Source organism: Cydia amplana, chromosome 19 (genome assembly GCF_948474715.1).
Source record: "Cydia amplana chromosome 19, ilCydAmpl1.1, whole genome shotgun sequence".
In the NCBI taxonomy this organism is placed as follows: Eukaryota; Metazoa; Arthropoda; class Insecta; order Lepidoptera; family Tortricidae; genus Cydia; species Cydia amplana.
Window position 1 is genome coordinate 7310101 of NC_086087.1, and position 27437 is coordinate 7337537.

Genomic DNA, 27437 nt, shown 5'->3' on the forward strand with positions numbered 1-27437 from the left:
TATTAACTTTGTACTCGGAAACTAAAAAAAACTGGTCTAACAAGTTACTCCAAGTGTAAATTAATGCCGTATGTTGATGAATTTAAAGTTTCAAATAACTTGGTAAAACATAGGTGCTTTGGTGTTAGACCTAAAGATAACGTAGGTACCTACCTACATAAATACTTGAAAATTAATTATATTTTTGCAGTACCTAGTATTTTTTAAGTAAGTACCTAGGTAAGCGTGTCCTATTCACATTACCTTAAGTTTAATAAGTGGCTTTTGACTATAGGATAATAGGTATTTCGTTTTTTTTTGGCATTAGAAAAGGGTAATGTTACTTAATTTAAGCTCAGGAATGCACCCTGGAAATAAAAGGACTTTCGGATCAGGTCTGAAAAAATAAAACAACAATAATGCGAAAAAAAGAATCCAATTGACAATAAAGACTATATTATATTCTTGTTCTAAAAGAATTGTGTGACAGGCATACAAAAAACAGGTATTAAGAAATTCCTAGCGATGGCAAAACTCGAATTTGTTAGCATAAAAACAATATTGCAGATAGGCAAGTAACAGACATGACATGTTTATTCTTTTGTTTGCTATAATCAAGTACAGGTAGATAAACATACTCGTAATAAATACACTTAAAATAAAACTCATAAGTAAAAAAAAAACTAAGTCGTGGTTGCTCGGTAGGGTGCCCAGAAGGCTGGGCGCATTTTCCCGCTGGATAACAATGCTTATCCGCTGAGAGAAATATTAGTCAGCCCTCTGGTTACCAGAAGCGTCTATAAGGCGCTTTGATAGTTCCTTATAGAGGCGACGCGCGCTGAGGCCCCCACGGGTTTCAACCCGAAACGCCGCAAATCTTTAACTACTTACATGTTTGTACTGAAATGTAAGTACATTAATGAAGAGTACACGAGAAGAACATGTTTAATCACTTTATTCTACTTAGAACGTATATCTTCTATTACGACTGTATAATAATTATATTAACACAACTTTTTTAAAAAAAATTTTTACTTAAATAAACATGGTCACGGAATTAACGTCCCTGCCAGCATTTTTACATTGTTTCAAACTTTAAAAATGCGAGAACTCAAAATGTTGCTAAAGTATAAAAAGGTTTTGGTAGTTAAAACAAGATAATTATCTTTACATGCTACTTTTCACGAAATAGTTGACCCTAATCTACAGTCAAAAGTTTAAAAGACCCAGGCATTCCTAGGTATTCTTCATCAAATCGGCCTGATTGCCTCAACTTTTCATTTGTACACGCTAGTCGCATCTTCTTCATGTGTGCTACGTGTTTTTCGGTAGACATTTCTTCATTCATGTCGTCTGGAATAAAAGAACCTGGGTAATTTTTCTTGCACATCATTCAACTAGACGAAGATAGCTATAAAAAACTTTAGTCATAACTTTTTGGGCGATAACTCTCAACGTGGTTGAGGAAGATGTACAATGAAGCCCTATAAAGGTCATGGCTCCTCTACACGATGGGCCAACGCCGGCCACTCCAAGGGACGCAGCCATGCGGTAGAATGAGATAGCAATATCACTTGCTCCCTCTTAAGCATAAATGCGTCCCTTGGAGTGGCCGGCGTTGGCCCATCGTGTAGAGGAGCCATCAGCTGTCGCTACATTGGTGGACGTAGTGGTTGGAGGAACGAAAGCCAATGAAACAAGTAGACTTTGGATTGATTCCCGTTCCTAAGTAGATCCACCGATGAAGGGGTGGCAGCCGACTCCACAAGGCTTTATCATACAAATCTCGCATGACTACTTTATAAGTTGTCGCCCGAGAAGAACTTAGTTCTAAAAATCTGTTGCTGGTCTTCCATTACGCTGAATTACAAAATAGATTTCAGGAACATATTTAGTAGTACAAGTAAGACATAGAGAGGCATCACCCATTGTCCGATGATGGTCGTGCTTAATTTGTTTTACATGTTATATCGTATATGCGAATTGGGCTACCGTTGAAACTTACAGCATGTAATTACATAACACCTCTAAAAAACAGTTTGTGCAATAAAAAACTTATCTTACCATAAATTTCGCACAAAGATTTCTGTTCACCGCCGAAGTCTTCCGGTAGCAATTCTTTAGGTAAAAATTGGTGTAAGGACGTTACAGTTTTCAAAACACTGATCCTTTGGCCGATTTTGTCACTGACTATTTGCTTCAGGATTTTTACAAATGCATCTATCATCCTTGAAGTGGATATAATAAATATGCCTGATAATCTGAATCCATAGCATTCCTAGAATATAGTTATGAATATTAAATTAAAAACAATCTTAAGTAAATTGTAAAAGTTAATAATAATTGCTAAACTTAGACATAAGGGGATTTTTAACTGTTGAAATAGTCATTGTCTTACATTATTTGGCTTGAGATTTAATAATATGATTACCTAGCTGATACTGCAATGCCTTTAAAATCCACGTATTGACTATTATACAAACTATTTTGTTTATAAACAATGTTTGTAAACAACGTTTTTCAGAAAATTTATGGTACCTACTCATTATGAAACATTGTTTATAAACCTGTAACAAATATGTTTAGTGGCTGAACTTATAGAGATTAATGTCGTTATTCAATAACGGGAAACGAACCTAAATTAAATCTTATACCTTTAAACGAGCAATTCTTGTTTATTTATTTATTTATTTATATGTATATATATTTCGGGGATCTCGGAAACGGCTCTAACAATTTCGATGAAATTTGCTATATTTTTATATGTTTTTCGAGCAAAGCTCGGTCTCCCAGATATTAAAAATTAAATTGAGGCTTGTAAAAAATAATGACTAAGGGGGTTCACCTACGCTTAGTACTTAAGTAGATACAGCAACCGAATGTTACATTAGAAAAGGTGCCAAGTTATTTTCAAGGTATTTTAAATTTTAATCTATTTCACCTTATGTGTTGAGGTAAAATGGACAGGCCTTTTTACCTCAACAACAACATTTAAAACAATCTTGCCCAATCGTATGATAGTCGTATTATGTATAAACTAGACGAATGTATAAAAACCATCAAGTACCGTAAAATGGGGAGAGTAGGATTCGCGGGGAGAGTTGGGTTATGAATGGGGTGAGAAGGGATGAAAGGGAGGTGAGATGGGATTTTTAGACTACTGCTACAAAAATAATGTATTCCAATTTAAAATGGAGCTATACACTCATAATTAAAAAAAAAACCGATCCAACAATCTTCCAAAATCACCTTTGTATGAAATGCCATCTCACCCCAAATACGAGGGACTACGGGGTGAGGTGGGATTTCCTGTTTATCGTCAAAGTTATGAAATGGAACTAATCAAAATAAAATAAAAACTAAAATACAAACGTCCGGAACACTTATTATATACATCATTCAGTTTGCATATGTAAAAATAAAATGTTATCGAGGTTTGAATGTCAGTTTTGCCCCTACTCACCCCATTTTACGGTACCTACCAAAAAAAAATATCGAATATATAGGTACTTACTGTAAATAAACATATATTGTTCCGGAAATCTGTTAGGTTCATGTTGGTGAGCACATCTGCCATGTTGACGTCATTAAGGTCCATAATCGAGTAAAATCCTTGCGAATAATCATAAACTGTCACATACTCACACATCTGTAAAAAGTTTTTAGTTTATTTAGTTGAAAATTAATAAGTTGATAGGTAATCTTCTCGAATAGAGAAATGAACATAACAAGTCAATTCTATATCAAATCAAGATGAAATTATAAAAAAAATGGTAAATCAAAATCAAACTCCTGTAGGTACTTGTGGAAATAGTTTTTTCACTTCTCATGCTCAAAAAGTGCACCTTTATGTCGTGCGTACACGACATAAAATCGCATTTTATGCCCTAGAGCATAAACGTAAAATTTTCTTCTAAGACTAAGGTAATCGGTTTCAGCCAAACAGTTAAAACATATTACACAATTTTACTGAGCAATAAAATTGTGTAGATGACAAAACTTGTTATATTATTTTATTTTTGCTACAATTTATTAGAAATCCGTATTTTCTGTCATTAAATTTAGTAAATCACATAAAATAGGAGTCTATTATCGTTCAAAAATGCTCCGAAATGTTTGACTTGGCAGAAAACCAAGCGTCTGAAACTCTGATCACATGTTGAAAATTAAAAAAACAATTAAAAAGTTAGTTGGCGGGAATTGGTTATGTATTATGTCCTTTCGCTTTACGACAATTTCGTGGTGTAAATTGCCGTGAAAAATATAATTTATTTTCCTCGCAATCGAAGTGAAAAGCAGAGTGTACAACAAGGGCATAAATGTAAATTTTTTACCCTCGTCTACTAAAAAATAGCCTCGGGTAAAATTGGGTCACTTTATGCCCTTGTTGTACAATCTACTATTCTTATGTTGCCTTTCCATTGAAGCAGAGAATAAGAGGAGACGTGCGGGAATCAATGAATGGCATTGTTTCTCTTCTCGGCTCCGATGGACTACAACCAATGCAACTTTATTTAATTATCTTATCTTACTCATAAACTATTATTACTACTGACGTACAAGTCGCGCAGTATGCTGTCCCGCACTGCACACCTCGCTGGCTCCACAGAAAACCAGCGCCGTTGGCAACGCTAAGTCGTGCTAACTGCATTGCTGAGTGGAGACCATTTCAGCCTCACATCTTTATCTGTGTTTTGACTGTCTTGTATACTTCTCGTTTCACATTTTTGTTATGTAATGTCACATGTTTATTGTTTTGTTATTTTGTAATGTAATGATGTGTTGCCTGAATAAATATTTTTCTATTCTATTCTATTCTATTCTATTAAGTAGTAGTAGTCCACTCGTCTTTGCTTCAGCGGAAAGTTTTGCCTCACGGCCATATTCGAACTTTAAGATACGTAAAATACTAGATTGAAACGATATGGATTGGATATGTCAGTGTCAAACAAGTGTCAAAAGTGACGGGTTTGTTTGAAGAAACGTCACTTTTGACACTTGTTTGACACTGACATATCCATTCCATATCATTTCAATCTCTAGTATTTGAAGTATCTTAAAGTTCGAATATGGCCGTCAGTCTTAAAATAAACTTACTATTGCAGCATGTTGATAGGTCTTCAAGAAGCCAGAAGGTGTGATATTCTTAGTCATCATCTTAGCAACGTGTATTCTGTAGTTGTCTTCAGTTAATTTTGGCATAAATACATTTATGCTGCAAACATATAATCCATCTATAGTAGTTTATGCAACAGTGATATAACTACGTCTCGTTTTGTAACTTCGACCCTTGAATTTTAAGAACCAATTATGAGCTGTTGCATACATTACTTTTTCTATGGCAGCTGCACCCGACACAAAACAGTTGAGACTAAGAAAATGGGTTACTTTGTATGAATTATTATGCACAAAGCAAAACACAGAGAAAAAAATATATATTATATTATTGTAAATGAAAACACCTCTTTCAATCAAGATGATCGGAAGTTGTATCTTTAAAAAAAATAAAGCAGTTGTATTATAGAGCCTATAGACAAATCATTCAAATGACATTGCTTTAGATATCACTGTCAGTCATTTAATTGACACATTTAAGTGCTGGAGTAGAAAAAAAAATTATATATTTTCTCGACGAACTTAACACCAAGACGATGCTCTCCACTATTTGCACCCAGCGCGTTAGTTTTGATCAGTCATCTCAACAAAAAAGCTCATGATCACTGGCCGGGATTCCTTTGTTTCCCATAAAGTTTTAAGGCATAATGTATTTTTTGTCATACTATCATTAGTCATAAAACTGAAACCGTTGCCTTTTCAGGATTTTCGTAAGGGTATCCTATAGATAAGTAAAGGTTAGGTTATGTTTGTTTATGGCAATCCTGAAAAGTGACACGTTTTGAACCAAATGAATTATGACTAACGAAAATGCGGGCGGATACATTAGGACTTAATACTTTTTGTGAAACAATAGAGACCCTCACTGGCAAGGAAACTTGGAGATGGACGTATGGCCACGCGTTGGGCGGACAGAAAAACGTCAGAGACTAAAGCCACAGTCATTACAGGCTAGCATACACCGGGCCCAAGATAGAGCGCGTTGGAGAGCACTGGTGAGGAGTATCCACAGTCGTCACAACACGTCCCTTATACATGAGGATACCAAGAATATTTGCTATTATCAATGAATTACATAACTTACGAAGAACATAACTCTCCCTATTTCGTAAATGCGGTTTATTTTTTCTAGAATAATTTCAAAATAACGTTTAACAGACAGTTAATATTCTAATGAGACTTGGAGGGGTCAGAAGCAGATCACCATGTACAAAAAACATTATTTTTTAGCAGTTTGTTTACCGTAGGTACTCATGCTAAATGTCTAGTCAAAGTCAAAAATACCTAAGATGCAAATAAGAGTAAAAACAATGTCTTTTGGAACGAATATACCTGGATACAGAATAAGAAGAATGATACTAAATTACAAAATAGTAACTTAATAAGAAAATCAATTATAGTTTATGGCAAATAAGTAACTAAACTCTTTATGAGCCGGAGCCCTGACAAATTAGACCAAAATAATTAGATCACGCGTGTACCCACTTATAGCCGGAAAACATAAAATGCGGAATGAGTAAAAAAGTAAAAAAGTAAATTTTCGTCGGTGCTGTGCGTTATATCTTTATAACAGATACCTACTTTTCGTGTTTACTTACGATAGTTAAAATCCATACTTAAACCGCTTAAACCGCAGAACCGATTTAGTTGATATTTGGCATAGAGATAGTTTGAGTCCCGGGAAAGGACAGAATAGTTTCATGTCGGAAATCATCCCTAAAGAGGGTGAAACGGGGGGTGAAATTGAGATAATTAATGAATAATTAATGAATTGCCTGTTAATTGATGTATGCAATGAAGCATAATATGCTCAATTTGAGTCATTGCCATTAAACTTTATCCAGGCGCTAAACTTACTTTAATTGCTGTCACTAATTCCACGCAGACGACCTCGCGGGCATAAGCTAGTACCTAAGTAAAATCAAACTTACTAGAAATCACGTAAATCTGGGAAGTCATTTTTCGCATGGCATTTTTCAAAGAGATTTGGAGCCATAGTACGCATGGTACATAGTCTGTCCATTCTTAATTTTGCTTTTTCCACGGAACCTTTTGCGTAAATGATAAATCGCTCCAAGTAATCTCGTGCTGCAAAATATAATTTAGTCCCTATACTTAAATGTTTTTTTTCTTCTATTAAGCGCTATTAATAACTTAAAGGTTTTTGAACTTATTGACACATAATGTTGACCATTCGTTCTAATTTCCTTAATTTTATTAATGTCTAAGTTTTACTTAATAACAAATAACTAAAATACTATAGCCAAACGCTATAAAATAGAGATCAAAGATATTAAACAATTAATAATAGTAGCAATTATGAATGCATGTAATGACAAAAATCCCGCAAATTTATTTTTTAAATTAAATACCTAATTGTATTAATTTAAATTTTAAATGCACACATTTATTTCAAATACCTACCTGCTAAACTATACATACTTATTATATATTCAGTGAAGTTTAATACCCTTTTAAATCCTTAATATCTGGGTGACCGAGCTTCGCTCGGAAAACATATAAAAACTCGAAAATGCGCGTTTTCCCAGAGATAAGACCTAGCTAGATCGATTTTTCGCCCCCAAAAACCCCCATATAGTAAATTTCATCGAAATCGTTAGAGCCGTTTCCGAGATCCCCGAAATATATATATATATATATAAATATATAAATAAACAAGAATTGCTCGTTTAAAGGTATTAGATAGATAGATTTGACGGTTCGAGGTTGTCTGGAGGCCGATTCTAATTTAAGAATTTGTTATCGATATCATTAGGCATTTCACGCGCACCAATAAGTGAGAACGATATGCCTAATGAGACGTCAAATCATTCAGGTTGAGCAATCAGTGTCGTGTCATGAGGGATTTTGCTTGCATGTATTGGTGCGCATGAGTTCCTAATGAGACGACGTGGAGACGGCTCAAGGTCGTAACAAACGCGATGAAAATCTTAATAAATTGTTAAATCAGAATCAACCTCCTTGTATTGTTATTGGTGGGTATTGACGACGACTTGTTATTATTATTAATTATTATTGACGACGAAAATGACAATGATATTAATGCTAAAGGCGATTCGAATATTGATGACTATTATTGGCAACTTTTAGAAAAAGCGACGATGACACGTATTAGGTATATTTGCTATTAAAAAAACTTATAAAAACATGGTCGCATATGAGTATGTTTTTCATTCATATAGGTAATAAACATTTTGGCACATTATGGCACATTTCTACGATCTACACATTATCTAACGACATACTACAGAAATAAAATGTAAGAAATATTTTTTTACAATTATTAGTCCACTTCGGCGACGTGATAACTGAGACTTACTATTATTATTATTATTTTCATTTTAGATAGATTTCTAGTGTTAAATTTTTGAGCTAAGCCGCGAACATATGGTCAGAGAGATGAACTGACCGTAGAAATAGTTATAATAAAGTCATTAAATTCAAATTAATCAGGGCTAGGTTTGATACCACACGAACGCGATGTTAAATATTGTTACTAAAATTTTATTATATTTCAGGTGCTTAACTCATCATAGATCACTTTTTTTTCACATTTTAGTGTGTAAAAATGATAATTTATATGTAGGATTTCATATATTTCCTTCTCTTGCTTCCAGATGTTTAAAAAAATACAAATTAAACATAATATGCCAATATTTTAGGTAAACTCTCTTTAAGAACACGGCTATGTACGAGTCTACGGGTATTTTTTTGTTTGTTTATTTATTTTTATTCATGTATATTAATAAAAAATATATTTGGTAAAACTACACTTACAAAAATCCTTTATCACAAAATGTTCCTGTTTTTGAATCCAGTCATATAATATGTCGATGGTTTGGTCTATCATCCCAGGTTGGTGTAAATTGAACTCTTTTCTTACATTTTCCAGAGTATTTGTGTTAAATTGTAAAATATTACTGTTTTTTAATATTAAAGTCATTTTAAATTGTAATTGTATGCACTGAACTTGTCCAAATATTCTTATTGACTGGCTAAAATACGGAGAAATACGAGTATGAATAGGTAGGTACCTACTGTTGGAATGTAACTGCAGTTGTTGAATAAGTAAACACAATAAATTAAAAATGTAAATTTATTATATTTACACCTTGTGCACCATTCTAAGTAAATATCAGTTAGAACCATGTTAAAATCAAATAAAACAAAATCCCGCGTGCTTATACCTACTTACCTTGTAAATTAAATAATTTGTAAGCAGAACTTGTCAATAATTAATTACATAAAAAATAATACAGTCGAAAAACAGAAATGAGTAACATTTACTTATACAAAAACAGACACTCATTTTGATATTGAAAAACAAAGTTAGGTTTTTATTCTCAGGATTTGTAAATGCTAAGAACTTCTAGACAAACAACTTTAATTAAGCCTATCTTACATGTTATACTCGTACCTAGTGAAGTTTTATTTTGTAAAATGACACATGGTGTGAAAAGTCATTATTTACTTAGCTAGGAATTGTATAGTTATGATCCTGTCCACTTTTTAGTAAGTAATTTTAATATAATTTACAAAAATATACCTAGCGGTATAAATAAAATTGTCGCAATATTAAACCAAAACAATCACTAATGTGTTTCTTTAATATGGGCCGGACACTATCATGAATAATGACATTACTTTGAAGGAATGACGTTTTTAGTGATAGGGTAGGGATTGTCATGAAGGAATGACGGCAAGTAATGAAGTTTCTTTAAATAATTTCCGTCAGTATTGGAGTTATGTCAAAGTAATGATACTAGAAATGACATTACTACTTAAGACAGATGATATTCGTACATAATTCAGTCAATGCTTAGAATTTTAAAAGTCCCCGGCATTCCTAGGTAGTCTTCTTGACATTTGTCTTTTCGCCTGAGCGCCTCATTGGTGCGTGCGAGCCTCATTTCCTTTGTATAGGCCACGTGCTTCTCCGTTGATAGTTCTTCGACCCATTCATCTGCAATTAACACGATATTTAATATTAGTCAAAAGGGATTCCACAGGGATCGAACCTGGGTGATCTAGCCTAATATATACATATTGGGCTAGGTCACCCAAATTATTTTTATTTATTTTTTAGGTATTCGTTTTAGTTTTGTAGTTAGTTATAATTTTAGGTTAGGTACTTTTTATTGTAAGTTTGTTATTAATTATGTTTATGGTTTTAATAAATATATTAGTTAGTAGGTACCTATAACAATGCCTCGGGTTACATTAGGTATTGTCGATGTTAAGATTTTCGATGTCATTTTAACATATCTAAGAGTGTCTAAAGTATTGTGACATTTTACCAAACCGTCGATTCATATACGGTTTTTAGGTTGCCTATTTTTTTTTTAATACCACATAGGTGGCAAACAAGCATACGGGCCGCCTGATGGTAAGCAGTCACCGTAGCCTATGGACGCCTGCAACTCCAGAGGTGTTACATGCGCGTTGCCGACCTTTTTTTAAAAACCTGTACACTCCTTTTTTGAAGAACCCCATATCGTAGACCCTCGGGAAAACCTCGGAAGGGAGCTCATTCCACAGCCGGAGCGTCCGCGGGAGGAAATTCCTCTTAAACCGCACAGTACGCGACCATTTAGGTTCTAGGGTGTGTGGATGAACACCCTGCCGATGGCGAGCGGTGCGGTGATAGAAAGCTGCCGTTGGCATCATGTCAAACAATTCTTCAGAGCACAGCCCATTGTACAAGCGGTAGAACACACATAAGGAGGCAAGGTCTCTCCTCAGACTTAAAGGTTCAGTACCGCTTGTGAGTTTGGGATCATCGACGATTCGTACAGCGCGCCTTTGGATTAAGTCGAAGGGTCCAAGCTGGCATCCAGGTGCTCCTGCCCAAAGGTGACAGCAGTACTCCATATGGGGTCTGACTTGCGATTTATAAAGCAGCAGTCTTTGCCCCGGAGTAAAGTATCGCCTCGCTTTATTGAGCACACCGAGTTTTTTCGATGCCAGCTTAGCCTTACCTTCCAGGTGGCTACGGAATTGGACGTCACTGGAGATGTCGACACCAAGGATCCCAATACTCCCTGACATGGTAAGGGCTGTGCCTTGGAACTGTGGGACCACAGTAAATGGGGTTTTCTTAGCGGTGAAGGCGCAAACTTGTGTCTTGGTGGGGTTGAATCGGACTAAATTGTCCCGACCCCACACCGAAACTCTGCATAGAGTGTTCTCAATGTCCGACACAAGCTTTTCACGACTCTCAAGCACCACAGAACGAGGGATGTTGGCACGGCCTGTGTAAAAGGCATCCCCAGTACTGTCGTCCGCATAGCAATGAATGTCGTCGATAGACAACATGTCATTGATGTGCAGCAAGAACAGTGTTGGGGATAGCACAGAACCTTGCGGGACGCCAGCGTTAATGCCCATGCTATCGGAGCAGCTTCCGTCTACTACAGCTCGTATGCGTCTGCCGGACAAAAAGCTAGCGATCCACTTGCACAGTCCCTCCGGCAATCCATAACATGGTAACTTCGACAGGAGACCCCGATGCCAGACCCGATCGAATGCCTTCGCTATATCTAGGCTGACTGCCAATGCCTCGCCTTGACTCTCAATGGCCGAAGCCCAGCGGTGTGTGAGATACACTAGAAGATCACCAGTCGAGCGACCGTGGCGAAAACCATACTGGTGGTCGCTGATCAGATCGTGTTCTTCTAGGTATCTCAGGAGCTTTGCGTTAATTATACGCTCCATGACCTTGGAGAGAAGGGAGGTAATAGCGATAGGCCTGTAATTCGATGGGTCCGATCTATCGCCCTTTTTAGGCACAGGGTGCACAAGGGCCGTCTTCCACGAAGATGGAACATGCCGTTTGTCGCTAGAGAGTGTGAAAAGACGCGCCAACACGGGACACAACTCAGGAGCACACCGCTTAAGCACAAGAGCTGGTATGCCGTCTGGCCCGCTCGACTTATGGACGTTCAGAGATAGCAACTCCCGCCGAATATCCCTCTGCGTGAATGAGATTTCTGGCATGGAGTATGCGCACCGCGGGGTGGTGGGCGGCACGGCGCTACCGTCGTCGTTCAGGGTCGAGTTCGAGGCAAAAAGAGTACCAAGCAGATCGGCTTTCTCTTTTGCACTGTGGGCCAGATCACCATCAGCTTTCCGCAGTGGTGGTAGAGACGACTGACAAAAATTTCCCTCGGCAGCTTTGGCGAGCGACCAGAACGCGCGACTCCCAGTGGGGTAACCCGCTAGTTTCTCACCAATTCTGCCGACGTAATCGTATTTGGCCCTGGCAATGGCTTTTTTACTGAACCTCGAGGCAGCGTTTAATTTGCGTTTCACATCAGAAACTTTCGGATCGTTATTAGCTACGGCCTTGGTCCAATATAAATGAACAAAAAAAATACACTCATATGTATGTAGTTTGGAAGTATACACATGTTCTATTGATTATGATTTATGAAACACTTAGAGTAATTGCCAGTAATCATTTATTTTTGTAGGCCAGGGGACTATTTTAAAAAAAGTTCATATTTGTAAAAAAAGCATAATGTCGTAGAACGTTCAGTTCTTAAATTCTCTTCTTTTGCCTGGCTCCTTCCCATTTACTTGGGGTCGGCCCTTCTAATCATGCGTCGCCAGGCCGGTCGGTCCTGGGTCGTCTCTGGTCTTAGATTTCCATTCTTCATATCTTTTCTTACAACTGCCATCCAGGTTGTCAGGGGTCTCCCTGGTCCCCGGGCTGCAACAGCCATATCCAGGACTTTTTTGGTCATGTGTTCTGTTGGTCGTCGCATCACATGGCCATACCACCTTAATCGGCTCTCTACGAGTTTTTCTTGGATAGCTTTTACCTTGAAACTGCCTCTTACGTAATTGTTTCTGATATGGTCAAGCCTCGTAACGCCGCCTGCCCACCTGAGCATTTTCATTTCAGCGCAGTGTATCTTATTTTCGTGTTGCTTTTTGAGTGGCCAGCATTCGGCCCCATAAGTCATTGCTGGGCGCACTGCTGCTTTATATACTTTGCCCTTGATTCTTACTGGCATTCTACTATCACAGAGCACACCCGTGAGCTCTCTCCACTTCATCCACCCCGTGTTTATACGATGGGTAACATCCATGTCTATTGACCCATCATCACAGATAATAGAACCGAGGTATTTGAAGTGGGAAACCTTTTTCAACACATGGTTTTGTAAGAAGATGCTGGCGCTATTGTTGGTGCTACTGAAATTACAATGCATGTACTCCGACTTCTCTTTACTCACTCGCAGACCGGCTCTCTCCAGTGCACCTCTCCATCTCTCTACCATGAGTTGTAGGGTACTGGAGTCTTCACTTATGAGTACTATGTCATCAGCATAGAGGATGTCCCAAGGTGGAGATCGTTGTAACTGTGCCGTTAGGTGGTTCATCACGAGGTTGAATAAGAGAGGACTAAGTGCGGAGCCTTGGTGGACACCGACTTTCACTTGGAACTCTTCGCTTAACCCGGCTGGGCTTCGCACTCTTGTAGTAGCGTCTCGGTACATGTCCTTGACGACGTGGATATAATGCTCTGGCACTCCATGTGCTCGGAGAGCTTGCCAAATTAGTTCCCTCGGCACCCGGTCGAAAGCTTTCTCTAAGTCAATAAATATCAGGTGTAAGTCGGATTTATTAGCTCTATATTTTTCCATCAGGATTCTGACCGAGTGTATGGCATCGGTTGTTGATTTGCCCGCGACAAATCCGCACTGATTTTCAGACACGTTAGTGAGTTGGAGCAGTCTTCTGTTTATTATCCTTTCCCACATTTTGAAGGTGTGTGATATAAGCTTTATGGCTCTATAATTGCCACAAAGTCTAATGTCGCCCTTATTTTTGTAAAATGGGACTAAGAAGCTTCTTCTCCATTCATCAGGTATACCATCGCTCAGAATTCTGTTGAACAGCTTAGTTAGGAACTTGACCCCTTCATCTCCCATTTTCTTCCAGAACTCGGCAGGAATATCGTCCGGGCCAGCGGCTTTATTGTTAGACATCAACTTAATCGATGCGAATACCTCCTCAGGTGTTATGCATGGTATTGAACCCTCTATAGCTGGATACTCCTGGGGATCCTCTCTTGGAAAAGTTTCATTGAGTAATTTTGAGTAATATGCTTTCCATCGGTGATTGATCTCCTCGTTGGATGTAAGCAGCTGGCCTTGTTCGTTTTTAATAAACTTGATGCATTTTGTATCCTGACTATTCCTGTGTCTTTGTTTCGCGAGTTTAAAGATATCTTTGTCGTTCGAGGCAGCCTCCAATTTTGCGTAAAAGTCATCTTTGGACATAGCCCTGGCCTGCGCCACAGCACGCTTTGCAGTTCTCTTTGCAATTTTGTATATTCCCAGGTCATGTTGGTCTTGAGTAGCCTGCCATTTCTTGAATAGTGTTTTCTTGACTTCCAACTTCTCTTTGACCTCTTCGTTCCACCAGCTTGTGTCCTTGTTACCATTAATAGCACCTTTGGATACACCGAGATATTGCCTGGCTTTTTTGCCACAGTATGATTGGAAGTTACTCCACGTTTCGTTGGCCGCTCCCTCAGTCTCCACTGTCATGTGAATATACTCGGCAACGTCTTTGCACAGTTCGAGTCCTTCTTCCCTTTCTAGTTTGTGCCAGCGGGTTTTAACGGATTTGTCTTTTTTCACCTTGATTGGCCTAGGAGTTACAAATTCAGCCACTAGTAGACGGTGTTGTGAAGTTAAAGGCTCTCCGGGGATAACCTTGCAGTCTCTGAAAGTTTTTAGTCGATCACGGTCTGCCAGAATGTAGTCTATCTGACTGCAGGCTCCGCCGCTTTTATAAGTTATAAGATGTTTCGATGGCTTAGAAAAGAAACTGTTGACAATTGCTAGATCGTGAGTGAGCGCAAACTCCAAAATGCACTCTCCTTGCGAGTTGCTGTGACCATATCCATTGTTGCCATGTATTCTTTGGAAATTAATGGTTCGTTCACCGACATGGCCATTAAGATCGCCGCATATGTACTTGGATTCGCTGCTTGGGATGGCTTGTATCAGTTCGTTGATCTCTTCCCAGAATTGCTCTTTCTCCGAATTAGAGCAGCCGATTTGTGGAGCGTATGCACATATGACATTCATACATGGTTGGCTGTCGATGGCGAACTTGATCGACATCAAGCGGTCGTTAATCCTGTTCACCTCTACTATGCGCTCCTGGAAATCCTGATCTACGGCTATCCCAACTCCGTTTCGTGGGCGTGTTCCGTGGTACACGAGTTTATAATTGTGCCCAATATTGCGTGACTTTGACCCTTTCCATCTCGTTTCCTGGATGCAGCAGATGTTGATGCGTCTACGATATAAAGCTTCACTCAGCTCAGCGCTTCGTCCTGTCATCGAGCCCACATTCCAGCTTGCTATTCGCATTTTGGGAATTTGTTGGGGGGCCCTCTTGACTTTGCCGTCGCTTCGGGGGTACGCCCTAGTATTCGTAGAATTTCGGTCGCTGCTGTCGTCGCTTGTGGGGTACGCCCTAGTGGTTATCGTTCCTCTATTATTTGTACTTTGCATGATTAGAAGATTGAGTGTTGGCTATTCGTTTTTACAGCCGGTTGCCACCTGACGCTAAGGTTGTAGCCTTCCTGGAAGACTTGAGAGCCGCCGTTGACCAAGAGGTTCTTCCGCCACCATCTCTACTGCACGTCCCAACCTAGGCGCGCAGTACACCAGTAGCCTAGACTCTTGAGTATGTCGGAGAAGCCTACAGGTGAGGTTTTATTACGGAGTGTCCATCTCCGACCTTGTGGTCCGCGGGAGGTATTTTATTTCCCTCCTGCCCGACATATCTGCCGAGCGTTCCCCTATCCGCCACCTGGGGACGCGGTCTCTAGGGAATGAGGCTACCCCGAGACTATGAGGCTACCCCGAGACAATGAGGCTACCCCGAGACTCAGTTCTTAAATTGACTATTGTTTATTAAATTTACTTGTTTTATTGTACGTCCTGTGATGGAACAAAAAAGATACATTATTCACATGTAAAATGCCAAAAACACGAAATATTGAACTTGACAATGCATATAACTAATTCGGCTTTTTACATTGTAATATGATTGTGTTGGACCTATGTTGTCTTAAATAAACGGATTTATTATCTATATATATAAATGCAAGTGTCCTGACTGACTGACTGACTGACTGATTCATCAACGCAGAGCCGAAACTACAAAAGCTAGAAAGTTGAAATTTGCACACTAGGTTGCATTTATAAAGTGTACAAGAGATAAGAAGCGATTTTGAAAAATTCAACCCCTAAGGGGGTTAAAAAGGGGATGAAAGGTTGTATGGGGTACAAGTTTTATTTTAAGCTAGGAATTTAAAACTTTGTAAAAATGTATTATATTAAAAAACAAGAAAACTAATTTCAGCGTTTTTGAAAATTCATCCCCCAAGGTGGTGAAAAAGGGGTTGAAAGTTTGTATGGAGATCAAATATTTTTGTGAGTGTGGGACTTGAAACTTTGTATATGGGGATATTCTTATATGACAAGAAAAGTAATTTCAGCGTTTTTGAAAATTCATCCCCTAACAGGGTTAAAAAGGGGTTGAAAGATTGAATCCATTACAAATGCTTTGAAACTTCTTAGAAAGGCATAATAGCCGATTACAAAATAAAGTAAATGCGACGTTTTTGGAAATTCAACCCCTAAGGGGGTTAAAAAGGGGATGAAAGTTCGTCTTGGGGTGCAAATTTCATTTTAAGCTAGGAACTTGAAACTTTGCAAATAGATATTAAATTTAAATACAAGAAAACTAATTTCAGCGTTTTTGAAAATTCATCCCCTAAGGTGGTGAAAAAAGGGTTGAAAGTTTGTATGGATATCAAACATTTTTTCGAGCGCGGGACTTGAATCTTTGTATTTGGGGATATTATTAAAAGACAAGAAAAGTAATTTCAGCCTTTTGTAAAATTCATCCCCTAACAGGGTTAAAAAGAGGTTGAAAGTTTGTATGTGGTTCAAATTTTATTTTAAGCTAGGTACTTGAAAGTCCGTAAAAAGATATATTATTAAAATACAAAAAAAATACTTTCAGCGTTTTAGAAAATTCATCCCCTAAGGTGGTGAAAAAAGGGTTGAAAGTTTGTATGGAGATCAAATATTTTTGTGAGTGTGGGACTTGAAACTTTGTATATGGGGATATTATTATATGACAAGAAAAGTAATTTCAGCGTTTTTGAAAATTCATCCCCTAACAGGGTTAAAAAGGGGTTGAAAGATTGAATCCATTACAAATGCTTTGAAACTTCTTAGAAAGGCATAATAGCCGATTACAAAATAAAGTAAATGCGACGTTTTTGGAAATTCAACCCCTAAGGGGGTTAAAAAGGGGATGAAAGTTCGTCTTGGGGTGCAAATTTCATTTTAAGCTAGGAACTTGAAACTTTGCAAATAGATATTAAATTTAAATACAAGAAAACTAATTTCAGCGTTTTTGAAAATTCATCCCCTAAGGTGGTGAAAAAAGGGTTGAAATTTTGTATGGATATCAAACATTTTTTCGAGCGCGGGACTTGAATCTTTGTATTTGGGGATGTTAATAAAAGACAAGAAAAGTAATTTCAGCCTTTTGTAAAATTCATCCCCTAACAGGGTTAAAAAGAGGTTGAAAGTTTGTATGTGGTTCAAATTTTATTTTAAGCTAGGTACTTGAAAGTTCGTAAAAAGATATATTATTAAAATACAAGAAAAATAATTTCAGCGTTTTTGAAAATTCATCCCCTAAGGTGGTGAAAAAAGGGTTGAAAGTTTGTATGGATATCAAACATTTTTTCGAGCGCGGGACTGGAATCTTTGTATTTGGGGATATTATTAATAGACAGGAAAAGTAATTTCAGCGTTTTGTAAAATTCATCCCCTAACAGGGTTAAAAAGAGGTTGAAAGTTTGTATGTGGTTCAAATTTTATTTTAAGCTAGGTACTTGAAAGTTCGTAAAAAGATATATTATTAAAATGCAAGAAAACTAATTTCAGCGTTTTTGAAAGTTCATCCCCTAAGGTGGTGAAAAAAGGGTTGAAAGTTTGTATGGATATCAAACATTTTTTCGAGCGCGGGACTGGAATCTTTGTATTTGGGCATATAATGAAAAGACAGGAAAAGTGATTTCAGCGTTTTGTAAAATTCATCCCCTAACAGGGTTAAAAAGAGGTTGAAAGTTTGTATGTGGTTCAAATTTTATTTTAAGCTAGGTACTTGAAAGTTCGTAAAAAGATATATTATTAAAATACAAGAAAACAAATTTCTGCGTTTTTGAAAATTCATCCCGTAAAGTGGTAAAAAAGGGGTTAAAAGTTTGAATCCATAACAAATGCTTTGAAACTTCTTAGAAAGGCATGATAGCCGATTACAAAATAAGGTAATTGCAACGTTTTTGGAAGTTCAAACCCCTAAGGGATTTAAAAAGGGGATGAAAGTTCGTCTTGGGGTGCAAATTTTATTTTAAGGTAGGAACTTGAAAATTTGCAAAAAGATATTAAATTTAAACACAAGAAAACTAATTTCAGTGTTTTTGAAAATTCATCCCCCTAAGGTGACGAAAGAGGGGTTGAAAGTTTGTATGGATATCAAAAATTTTTTCGAGCGCGGGACTTGAATCTTTGTATTTGAGGATATTATTAGAAGATAATACAAGTAATTTCAGCGTTTTGTAAAATTCATCCCCTAACAGGTTTAAAAAGGGGTTGAAAGTTTGTACAGGGTACAAATTTTATTTTAAGCTAGGAACTTGAAACTTCATAAAAAGGTATTAAAACGAAAAAAAAAATTTCAGCGTTTTTGAAAATTTATATCTCAAGGTGGTGAAAAAGGGGTTGAAATTTTGTATGGAGTTCAAACATTTTTGTGAGAACGGGCTTGAATCTTTGTACAGAGGCATATTATTAGAATACAAGAAAAGTGATTTCAGCGTTTTTAAAAATTCATGCCATAAAATGGTTAAAAAGGGGTTGAAAGTTTGAATCCATTACAAATGCTTTGAAACTTCTTAGAAAGGCATAATAGCCGATTACAAAAAAAGCTATGGGACGTTTTTTGGAAATTCAACCCCTAAGGGGGTTAAAAAGGGGATGAAAGTTTGTCTTGGGGTTCAAATTTTATTGTAAGCTAGGAACTTGAAACTTCGTAAAAAGGTATTATAATAAAAGAGAAGAAAACTAATTTCAGCGTTTTGGAAAATTCATCCCTCAAGGTGGTGAAAAAGGGGTTGAAAGTTTGTATGCACATCAAATATTTTTTTGAGTGCGGGACTTGAATCTTTGTACAAGGGCATACTATAAGAATACAAGAAAAGTAATTTCAGCGTTTTTAAAAATTCATCCCTTGAAAGGGATTAAATAGGGGTTGAAAGTTTGTATGGAGATCAAAAATTTTTTTTTAGTGCGGGACTTGAATCTTTGTATAAAGGCATATTATTAGAATACAAGAAAAGTTATTTCAGCGTTTTTGAAAATTCATCCCCGAAGGTGGTGAAAAAGGGGTTGAAAGTTTGTATGGAGATCAAACATTTTTGTGTGCGGGACTTGAATCTTTGTATAAAGACATATTATTAGAATACAAGAAAAGTAATTTCGGCATTGTTGAAAATTCTTCCCTCAAGTTGGTAAAAAAGGGGTTGAAAATTTGTATGGAGGTCAAACATTTTTTTGAGTGCGGGGCTTGAATCGTTGTATAAAGGCATATTATTATAATACATAATAAGTAATTTCAGCTTTTTTAAAAATTCATCCCCTAAAAGGTTTAAGAAGGGGTTGAAAGTTGGTAGAGAGTTCAAATTTTATTTAAAGCTAGGAACTTCAAACTTCGTAAATAGGTAGTTAGGTAGTAGGTTTTACTAAATAGTGGACTTGAAAATATGCTGGGGGTTGAGAGGGATTATATCGAGAACAATTTTATTCAGTTAGGGGCTTGAAACTTCGTAGCCAGGTTGTGTATAATAATTAACAAATGATTAACTGCAGTCCCTACTGCTATCGTTTTCTGCATAATGTTCTAAGCTAATATAGAATATATAACCACCAATATACAAATCCACGCGTACGAAGTCGCGGGCAACAGCTAGTTATCTATATATATAAACGTGAAAGACTCTGATCAACTGTCAGTTCAACACATCTACAATGTGGGAAAAGGAGTGGAGAGACAAGCCTCCCGAAAGCCTGGGCGCTATTATCAACCCTACAGTGAAACCACCTGGCTTTTTAATGCCTAGAAAAGAATGGTGTCAGCTGAATAGACTAAGAACCGGTTGTGGACGCTCACGAGCGTTCCTGCACAAATGCGGCTGGGTGGAGTCTCCGAGGTGTGAGTGCGGTGCTGCGGAGCAGGATGTCGCGCATATCATTCGAGACTGCGCGCTACGTAAATACGACGGAGATCCAGCAGACTTGTTCACCCTTGACGGCGACGTTATCCAATGGATGCAGGGTTTAACCATAAGCCTATAAACGACTGACAATATGCCATACGATTAAATAAATAAACGTGAAAGACCTGACTGACTGACTTAAATCAACGCACAGCCCAAACCGCTGGGACTAGAAAGTCCAAATTTGGCAAGTAGGTTCCTTATAAGGTCTAGGGGTCCACTAAGAAAGGATTTTTTAAAATTCATCCCCTATAGTTTGTATGGGGAAAATATACTAATCCACGGGTACGAAGTCGCGGGCAACAGCTAGTTATTTATATTGCGCGGTAGCATAATATTATAGTGTGTCAAAGGGCTGTCCCATTTCAAACATAGACAGAGAGAATCATTCTATCTTTGTCTTACACTAGTACTAGCATCCAAAAGAAAAGGATGAGTATAGTTTTTTTGGTTCCTGTTTACTGACAAATTGATTTGACCATCTATATCTACCTACGTTTTTACTTTGTTTCGCATTCTCTCTACATGACTGCTGCTAAGATTAAAATCGATATTGTCAAGTTTACCATGAACTAAATTATCCTTACCATATAATGTCAACAGTGATTTTTGTGATCCACCGTAATCTTCTGGTAACAAATGTTTGGGTAGATAGTCTTGTAAAGACTCCACGTCTTTTAGGACCCTTATGCGATCAGCAATTTTGGCGCTTATAAACGGTTTAACCATATTTATGAAGGTGTATATCAATTTTGACGTCGAAAGCAAGTATATGCCCTTTACACCGAATCCATAACCTTCCTGGAACAATAAAAATTAAAAGTACTTAATTTAATAATTTGATCCTACTAGTAATATAAATTTTTCAGTCAAAAAAAAAACGCCTGTCAACTAGTGATTGCAAAAATGCAGTTACATGCATTATTGCAATCACTAGCTGACAGGCGCTTTAATTTTTTTAATGATTTGAATATGACGTATGACTTCTTATTTAGATTGTACTGAAAAAGCACGCTGTTTTTTGTAGGTATACAATGAACCAGTACAAATATCAAAAACGAGAGGTCGGATTTTAATGAACGTTTGGTGCAAAAACAATTTAAGAAGCAAGAGGACATAGATTACTTTTTATCCCTGAATTCATCGCCTAAGAGTGTGCAGTGGAGGTTCCAAATGTTGCAATTTAGTATAAGAGGAGCAGCAATCTGGTAATTCCGGATTATAAACCTTTCTTGCAGCGGAGTCAATAGTAACGCTACTGTAGTCGCGATCCGAATGTTACCTTTACTTACCAAGTGCTGCTGCAAGCTCAATGGATACCTTTTCAGTGACGGTATAAAGTGTGTTTATGTTTGTTTAAATATGCCGATTTTTTTATCTTATCTTATCTTAACTTACCAAATACAAAGTAATGATATTACGAAATTCGATCAAATTTATGTGACTGAGCATTTCCATAATATTCACGTCTCGGAAGTCACCAATCACGTGACACCCATGGGAATAATCATGCAGTTTCATGTACTCGGAGAGCTAAAAAAGTAAAAATGTAATTTATTATAATTAAGTTAATAATTAAAATTATAAATAATAATTAAAAAAATTATAAATAATAATAGAACATAATTTTTTACACTGTCAGGATCGTAGCAAGTGGAAATTCGTGGTCTCTGCCTACCCTACGGGAAATAGGCGTGATTATATGTATGTATGTATGATTACACTACGCTATACGTTTTAAACACCAATAGATAATTATATTCCTAAGTAAACATGCCCCACCTCTTTTAACAATTATAAGTGACATTGGAAACAGTTTGACAATTGAATAATTATATTGATTATATAACATGATCTTCACTCGATATTTTAAATTAAACTTACTCGTAACATTATTAAAAAACTCGCAAAATAAACCGGTTGAATAAGTTTTTATTTATCACAGTATAGTTTATCCATAAAAAATGTAGAAACGCATATTATTTAATTGATTTCTTTCAATTGATCTGCACGACAGGTTGTATCATTAAAAATTGTCGGGGCTATCTTACTTATCGCCATAAAAATTTGCTTAATAATAAACAGGATTTTAGTTCATCAATACCAGTTCATACCTTCTGTAAGTAGGTATATAATTTAGTAGGTATAAAAAATACTTATTGAATAATTTTGGCGATTTCTTAGTTGTCAGTTTTTTTTAAAATAATATGGTGTTTTTGTTCCATAGTTTTGTTCTAAACACATTAATGTGGTTAAAAAAATGTGTAAAAAGAAACTGTTAAAGGACTCCTCCTCCTACTCCTATAGAATTTTTCTGTAGGAGCTGGAAAGTAATTATGACTTAAATAATTAATTTCTAAAAAGTATTGAAAACTTAAATACCTAATTGATAAATCTCTCAATATGTAGTATGACACAAAAAAAAAATTTAGGTTTAATTTGGAGCATTGAAAACTTTTATGCGACGTTATCTATGAAAAGGGACCTTATAGTCGATGGCAGTTACGCTATTAACGATGCTCCGATATAAATACAATGCCGCGCGACGCTGTGCGGCGTAGGTAAGCGTCATCGACAATGAGGTCCCTTTTCATAGATAATGCACCATATACTTACAATCACAGAATGTTGATAAGCTTCTAAAAATATGTCTGGTGTGAGACTTTTGGCTGTCACTTTTGCTATGTATATTCTGTTGTTATCGTCCGTTAATTTTGGCATGTGGAGGTTTATGCTGTAAAACGAAATTTTCTTTTAAAATGTAATGTCATGATTAAAAACGATTTGTAATAAAATATTGTTGAAGTCTATGCGTTACCAACTGATATGTTTGAAGTCGGTGCCAAGCCAAGTAGTAACAATACCAGTCAAAAATGGGATTTATAGCCATAAAGCTGATTATTTTTGACTAGTATTGTTACTACTTGGCTTGGCACCGACTTCAAACATATCAGTTGGTAACGCATAGACTTCAATAATATTTTATTTCATCCTTTTTGGAGTCGGTTTTATTTTATTTTTGTAAAAAGTTTTTATTTTTCCATTTTTAGTTTCCTATTTTCTTACCCTTAAGGTTGGATTTTTTTTCCAAATTTATATGGGAACAACTTCGAGATATACCCTTTCCAATAAAAAAATAATTATCAAAATCGAACTACTCTGTAAAAAGTTATGCGTGGTCATACATAAAAATATATATACGCGTCGATTTGAGAACCTCCTCCGTTTTTTTCCGTCGGTTAACAAAAAATACAAGTGTTTGACTGGATTATTTTAGGTGACATTGATCTGGACAGAACCGGTTTCAATTAAATGTATGATCCTTTTGCGAACACCGTTAGGATCATAGATCCTATAGAAGTGGTATACGCGTGCCTCCGTGAGGGACAAAACATACGCAATGCGACACTATGATTTGTCAAATTTATTTATTGCCCACCATAATCCATACTAATTTACTGTGGGGAATAAAAAAATTGTGAGACTCTGACAAGGACAAACAATAATAGCGGTTTCGCTGCTACTCCTACTGAAAGATACATAAGACTATCCTGTTCGGTCATTTCCCTCCACCCCTCATGCCAGAACCAGTTATATACCTACTAGATTCATGGTTGGGATACATTAGGATAGTGATAAATATAATTGCACACAATAATTAACACGGGAACGGGAGACGTAGTGGTCGCCATGGCCGAAATCGGCCGGAAGGATCATCATCAACATCAACACGGGAACAAAATATTTCTACTAAACTCACAAATACTTGAACCCAGGAACAAGCGTCGCAAACGGGGTCACTACCAATACCAACTAGGTATGTTAAAGTGATCATTTATATAATGAACAGCATCAATCTTTATGGAAAGAAATTGTACATACATATTTATGCATGAAGACTGGTTTTAGGATGTTCAATTGGTATTTCATGTTTATTAATAGAATCTCTTAAATAAGCAAATCTAATTTTATGCGGTTATAAACAATGTCATCTCAATGCCACGGTCAGGGTTACGTCCGCCAAGATTGAAGTTCCTTTAGGTATCTTAGTTATATTATATTACTAACGTAAGAAGACCAGTGGAACCAGAGGCCCAAGAAATCAATAATTTATACAGCGTGTCTCCAAAAATGGGGCTTTAAATGCAGGGTTCGCATCTATTCGCTACACTGAGCTACTTTGACTATGGGACCAACCCCGAAGCTTTTTTACATTTTGGCTTTTACATTTTTGCTGATCAGATGTCGATGTTTTCCATGGAAAAGCTAAAAAAACTCGATTTCGGTGTCCCATAGTAAAAGTAGCTCAATTTAGCGCGTAGAATCGAGGCCTGCATTTAAAGCCCTATAGGGCGTATCTACTTTTTGGTGTCATTTAACTCATTTATTTACTCGTAGTGCTTTCGACCCACAAATATACCAAACATGATTTTTTGAGGTATTTTTAAGCCATAAGAATATGAAACAATATCTGTACAAATATTGTCCCTTGGGCAACGGGACAGAATAACAACGCAAAAAAAAGCGGCCAAGTGCGAGTCGGACTCGCCCATGAAGGGTTCCGTATTTAGGCAATTTATGACGTATAAAAAAAAACTACTTACTAGATCTCGTTCAAACCAATTTTCGGTGGAAGTTTACATGGTACATCATATATTTTTTTTAGTTTTATCATTCTGTTATTTTAGAAGTTACGGGGGGGGGGACACACATTTTACCACTTTGGAAGTGTCTCTCGCGCAAACTATTCAGTTTAGAAAAAAATAATATTAGAAACCTCAATATCATTTTTGAAGACCTATCCATAGATACCCCACACGTATGGGTTTGATGAAAAAAAAATTTTTGAGTTTCAGTTCGAAGTATGGGGAACCCCAAAAATTTATTGTTTTTTTTCTATTTTTGTGTGAAAATCTTAATGCGGTTTACAGAATACATCTACTTACCAAGTTTCAACAGTATAGTTCTTATAGTTTCGGAGAAAAGTGGCTGTGACATACGGACGGACAGACAGACGGACAGACAGACAGACATGACGAATCTATAAGGGTTCCGTTTTTTGCCATTTGGCTACGGAACCCTAAAAAGTTGATCCACCCAAATATTAACATTGGCAGCACTTACTAGGTTTCGTGTAACTTGGGAAAATCCCTTTTCACATCACATTTCTCGAAGAGATGCGGCAACATTGTTCTCATGGTGCATATCTTGTCCACTCTCGTCTTGGCTTTCTCTATGGATCCTTTTGTAGAAATTATCACACGTTCCAAATATCCCCTATCTGTGTAAGTTAATAAAATAAAATTTGCTTTAAATTATTTTTCCTTCAAATCAACAAAAATGTATATTAGCATAAAATGTTACTTTATTTCCCATTTTGTTTTACTTCAAAAATGTTATTTCGAAAATGTAATTCAAAATCAAAACATCCGTAAAAAATAAATACGTCTACCTACAATGTGAATTCAAGTTTTATACAATTACTCCCGATACTTATGGTTGAATTGTCTAGGCCATGAACTAACAGACAAACAGAATTGTTCAACTTACGGAAATCTTTTTTCACAAAATGATCCTGCTTTTGGATCCAATCTTCTAATAAATCAATAGCCTGCTCCATTGCCAAAGGCTTTTCCAAATTACACTTCTTCCTTACATTATGCAAAGTATTAGGATTATGTTGTAAAAAATAATTTCCCAAAAAATTCGTCATGTTTGATTCCAAATTAAATGTCCGCGCGTAACTAAATTTAGTTTTCGACTACTTAACTCTAATAAAAGAGTCTCCTTTTAAGAAACGATGATCATGTGATTCATTTTGACAGGGTTTCCGGTTATAAGCTTACGGAGGTACCTATATATAAAAGAACCGTTAGGTGTTTGGCATATTGATCGGGTTAAGGAACTGGTTGAAAGTGATTTACGACAAATATAAATAGAAGCCTCCTAGCACAGATTACCTTAATTACATGACAACTCGCATTAGAATTACTACCTAAAATAAGATAACTCGCGGTCACCGCTTGTAGGCGCTCCCGTACTATTATTGTAGACAACCTCCTCATACATTAAATGGTATATAAAAGTTGAGGTTGAAGGGATAAACATATTAAATAATGTAGGATATAACTCAGTAGTGCTACTGCGGCCTAAAGTGTCATTATATGGAACATGCCAACTATGTAAACAAACCACCATACTGAAATTGTCTTTGAATGATGAATTTACTAGTGTAGTTTGTACTTTTGTCTACGTAGTTCCATAGAATGTCACTTTATGTAATGTGAGTGGGGACGCTACATATATTAAAAAGTAATTTCCTTGGATGGATACTGTAAATTACAGTTTGCATATTTTCTATATTTAGCGCTATAATAACCAGATTATTTTTAGAAAAAGTAAACTTACGGAAATGATAACCAACATCGAGCGTTGTTGAGGTTATTTTATGAAAGTAGGCTAATGACCCTGTTTTGAGACATTCTAAAAGTATCAAACTTTTTTTTCGCAAGGTTCTTAAATTAATCAAAATAGATTTCTTTAATTTATGTTGTTTTTTTTTTAATCTTTATGAATATTTTAACTGATTCCATTACTTTCTTAGAAAGCTTGTGTCTACCTACTTATTGTTTTTATTCCTGTGAAATATGACGTGTCAGGTTCTATCGTTTTCACCCTTCTTTTAAACCTCACTAACTATATTAAATCTTAATTTTAAAGTTTTCATTTATGGGACTCTTGAAATTATTATCTTCACCGAATGTTATCTCGAAAGTACTATGAAATATCACAAAGCTAAGGTTGAAATTACAAATACAGGTCTGACGAAGGCAAACTTAAACAATCTCTTCCGCACACAAGGTTTTCAATTTTGATATTTTTATTTAGCAAAACCTTGCATTACATTCACGTCAGTTAGTAGCAAAAGTCCTTT

The 27437-nt window shown here is 36.5% G+C and overlaps 2 protein-coding genes across 2 annotated transcripts; both read right to left on the minus strand.

The window, feature by feature from the left end:
* Positions 1 to 1147: 1147 nt before the first annotated feature.
* Positions 1148 to 9089, minus strand: LOC134656924 (uncharacterized). The gene is made up of 6 exons (XM_063512477.1): positions 8893 to 9089; positions 7026 to 7182; positions 5077 to 5194; positions 3494 to 3628; positions 2044 to 2257; positions 1148 to 1332 (listed from the first exon to the last, which is right to left on the minus strand). The coding sequence occupies exons 1-6, from the start codon at positions 9056 to 9058 to the stop codon at positions 1178 to 1180; spliced, it is 945 nt and encodes a 314-aa protein (XP_063368547.1). The 5' UTR covers positions 9059 to 9089; the 3' UTR covers positions 1148 to 1177.
* Positions 9090 to 9915: 826 nt separating this feature from the next.
* LOC134657142 (uncharacterized) lies at positions 9916 to 26216 on the minus strand. Its single transcript, XM_063512694.1, has 5 exons — positions 26054 to 26216; positions 25628 to 25784; positions 23120 to 23237; positions 21091 to 21304; positions 9916 to 10078 (listed from the first exon to the last, which is right to left on the minus strand). Exons 1-5 carry the CDS (start codon positions 26214 to 26216, stop codon positions 9924 to 9926), a joined length of 807 nt encoding a protein of 268 aa, XP_063368764.1. The 3' UTR covers positions 9916 to 9923.
* Positions 26217 to 27437: the final 1221 nt, after the last annotated feature.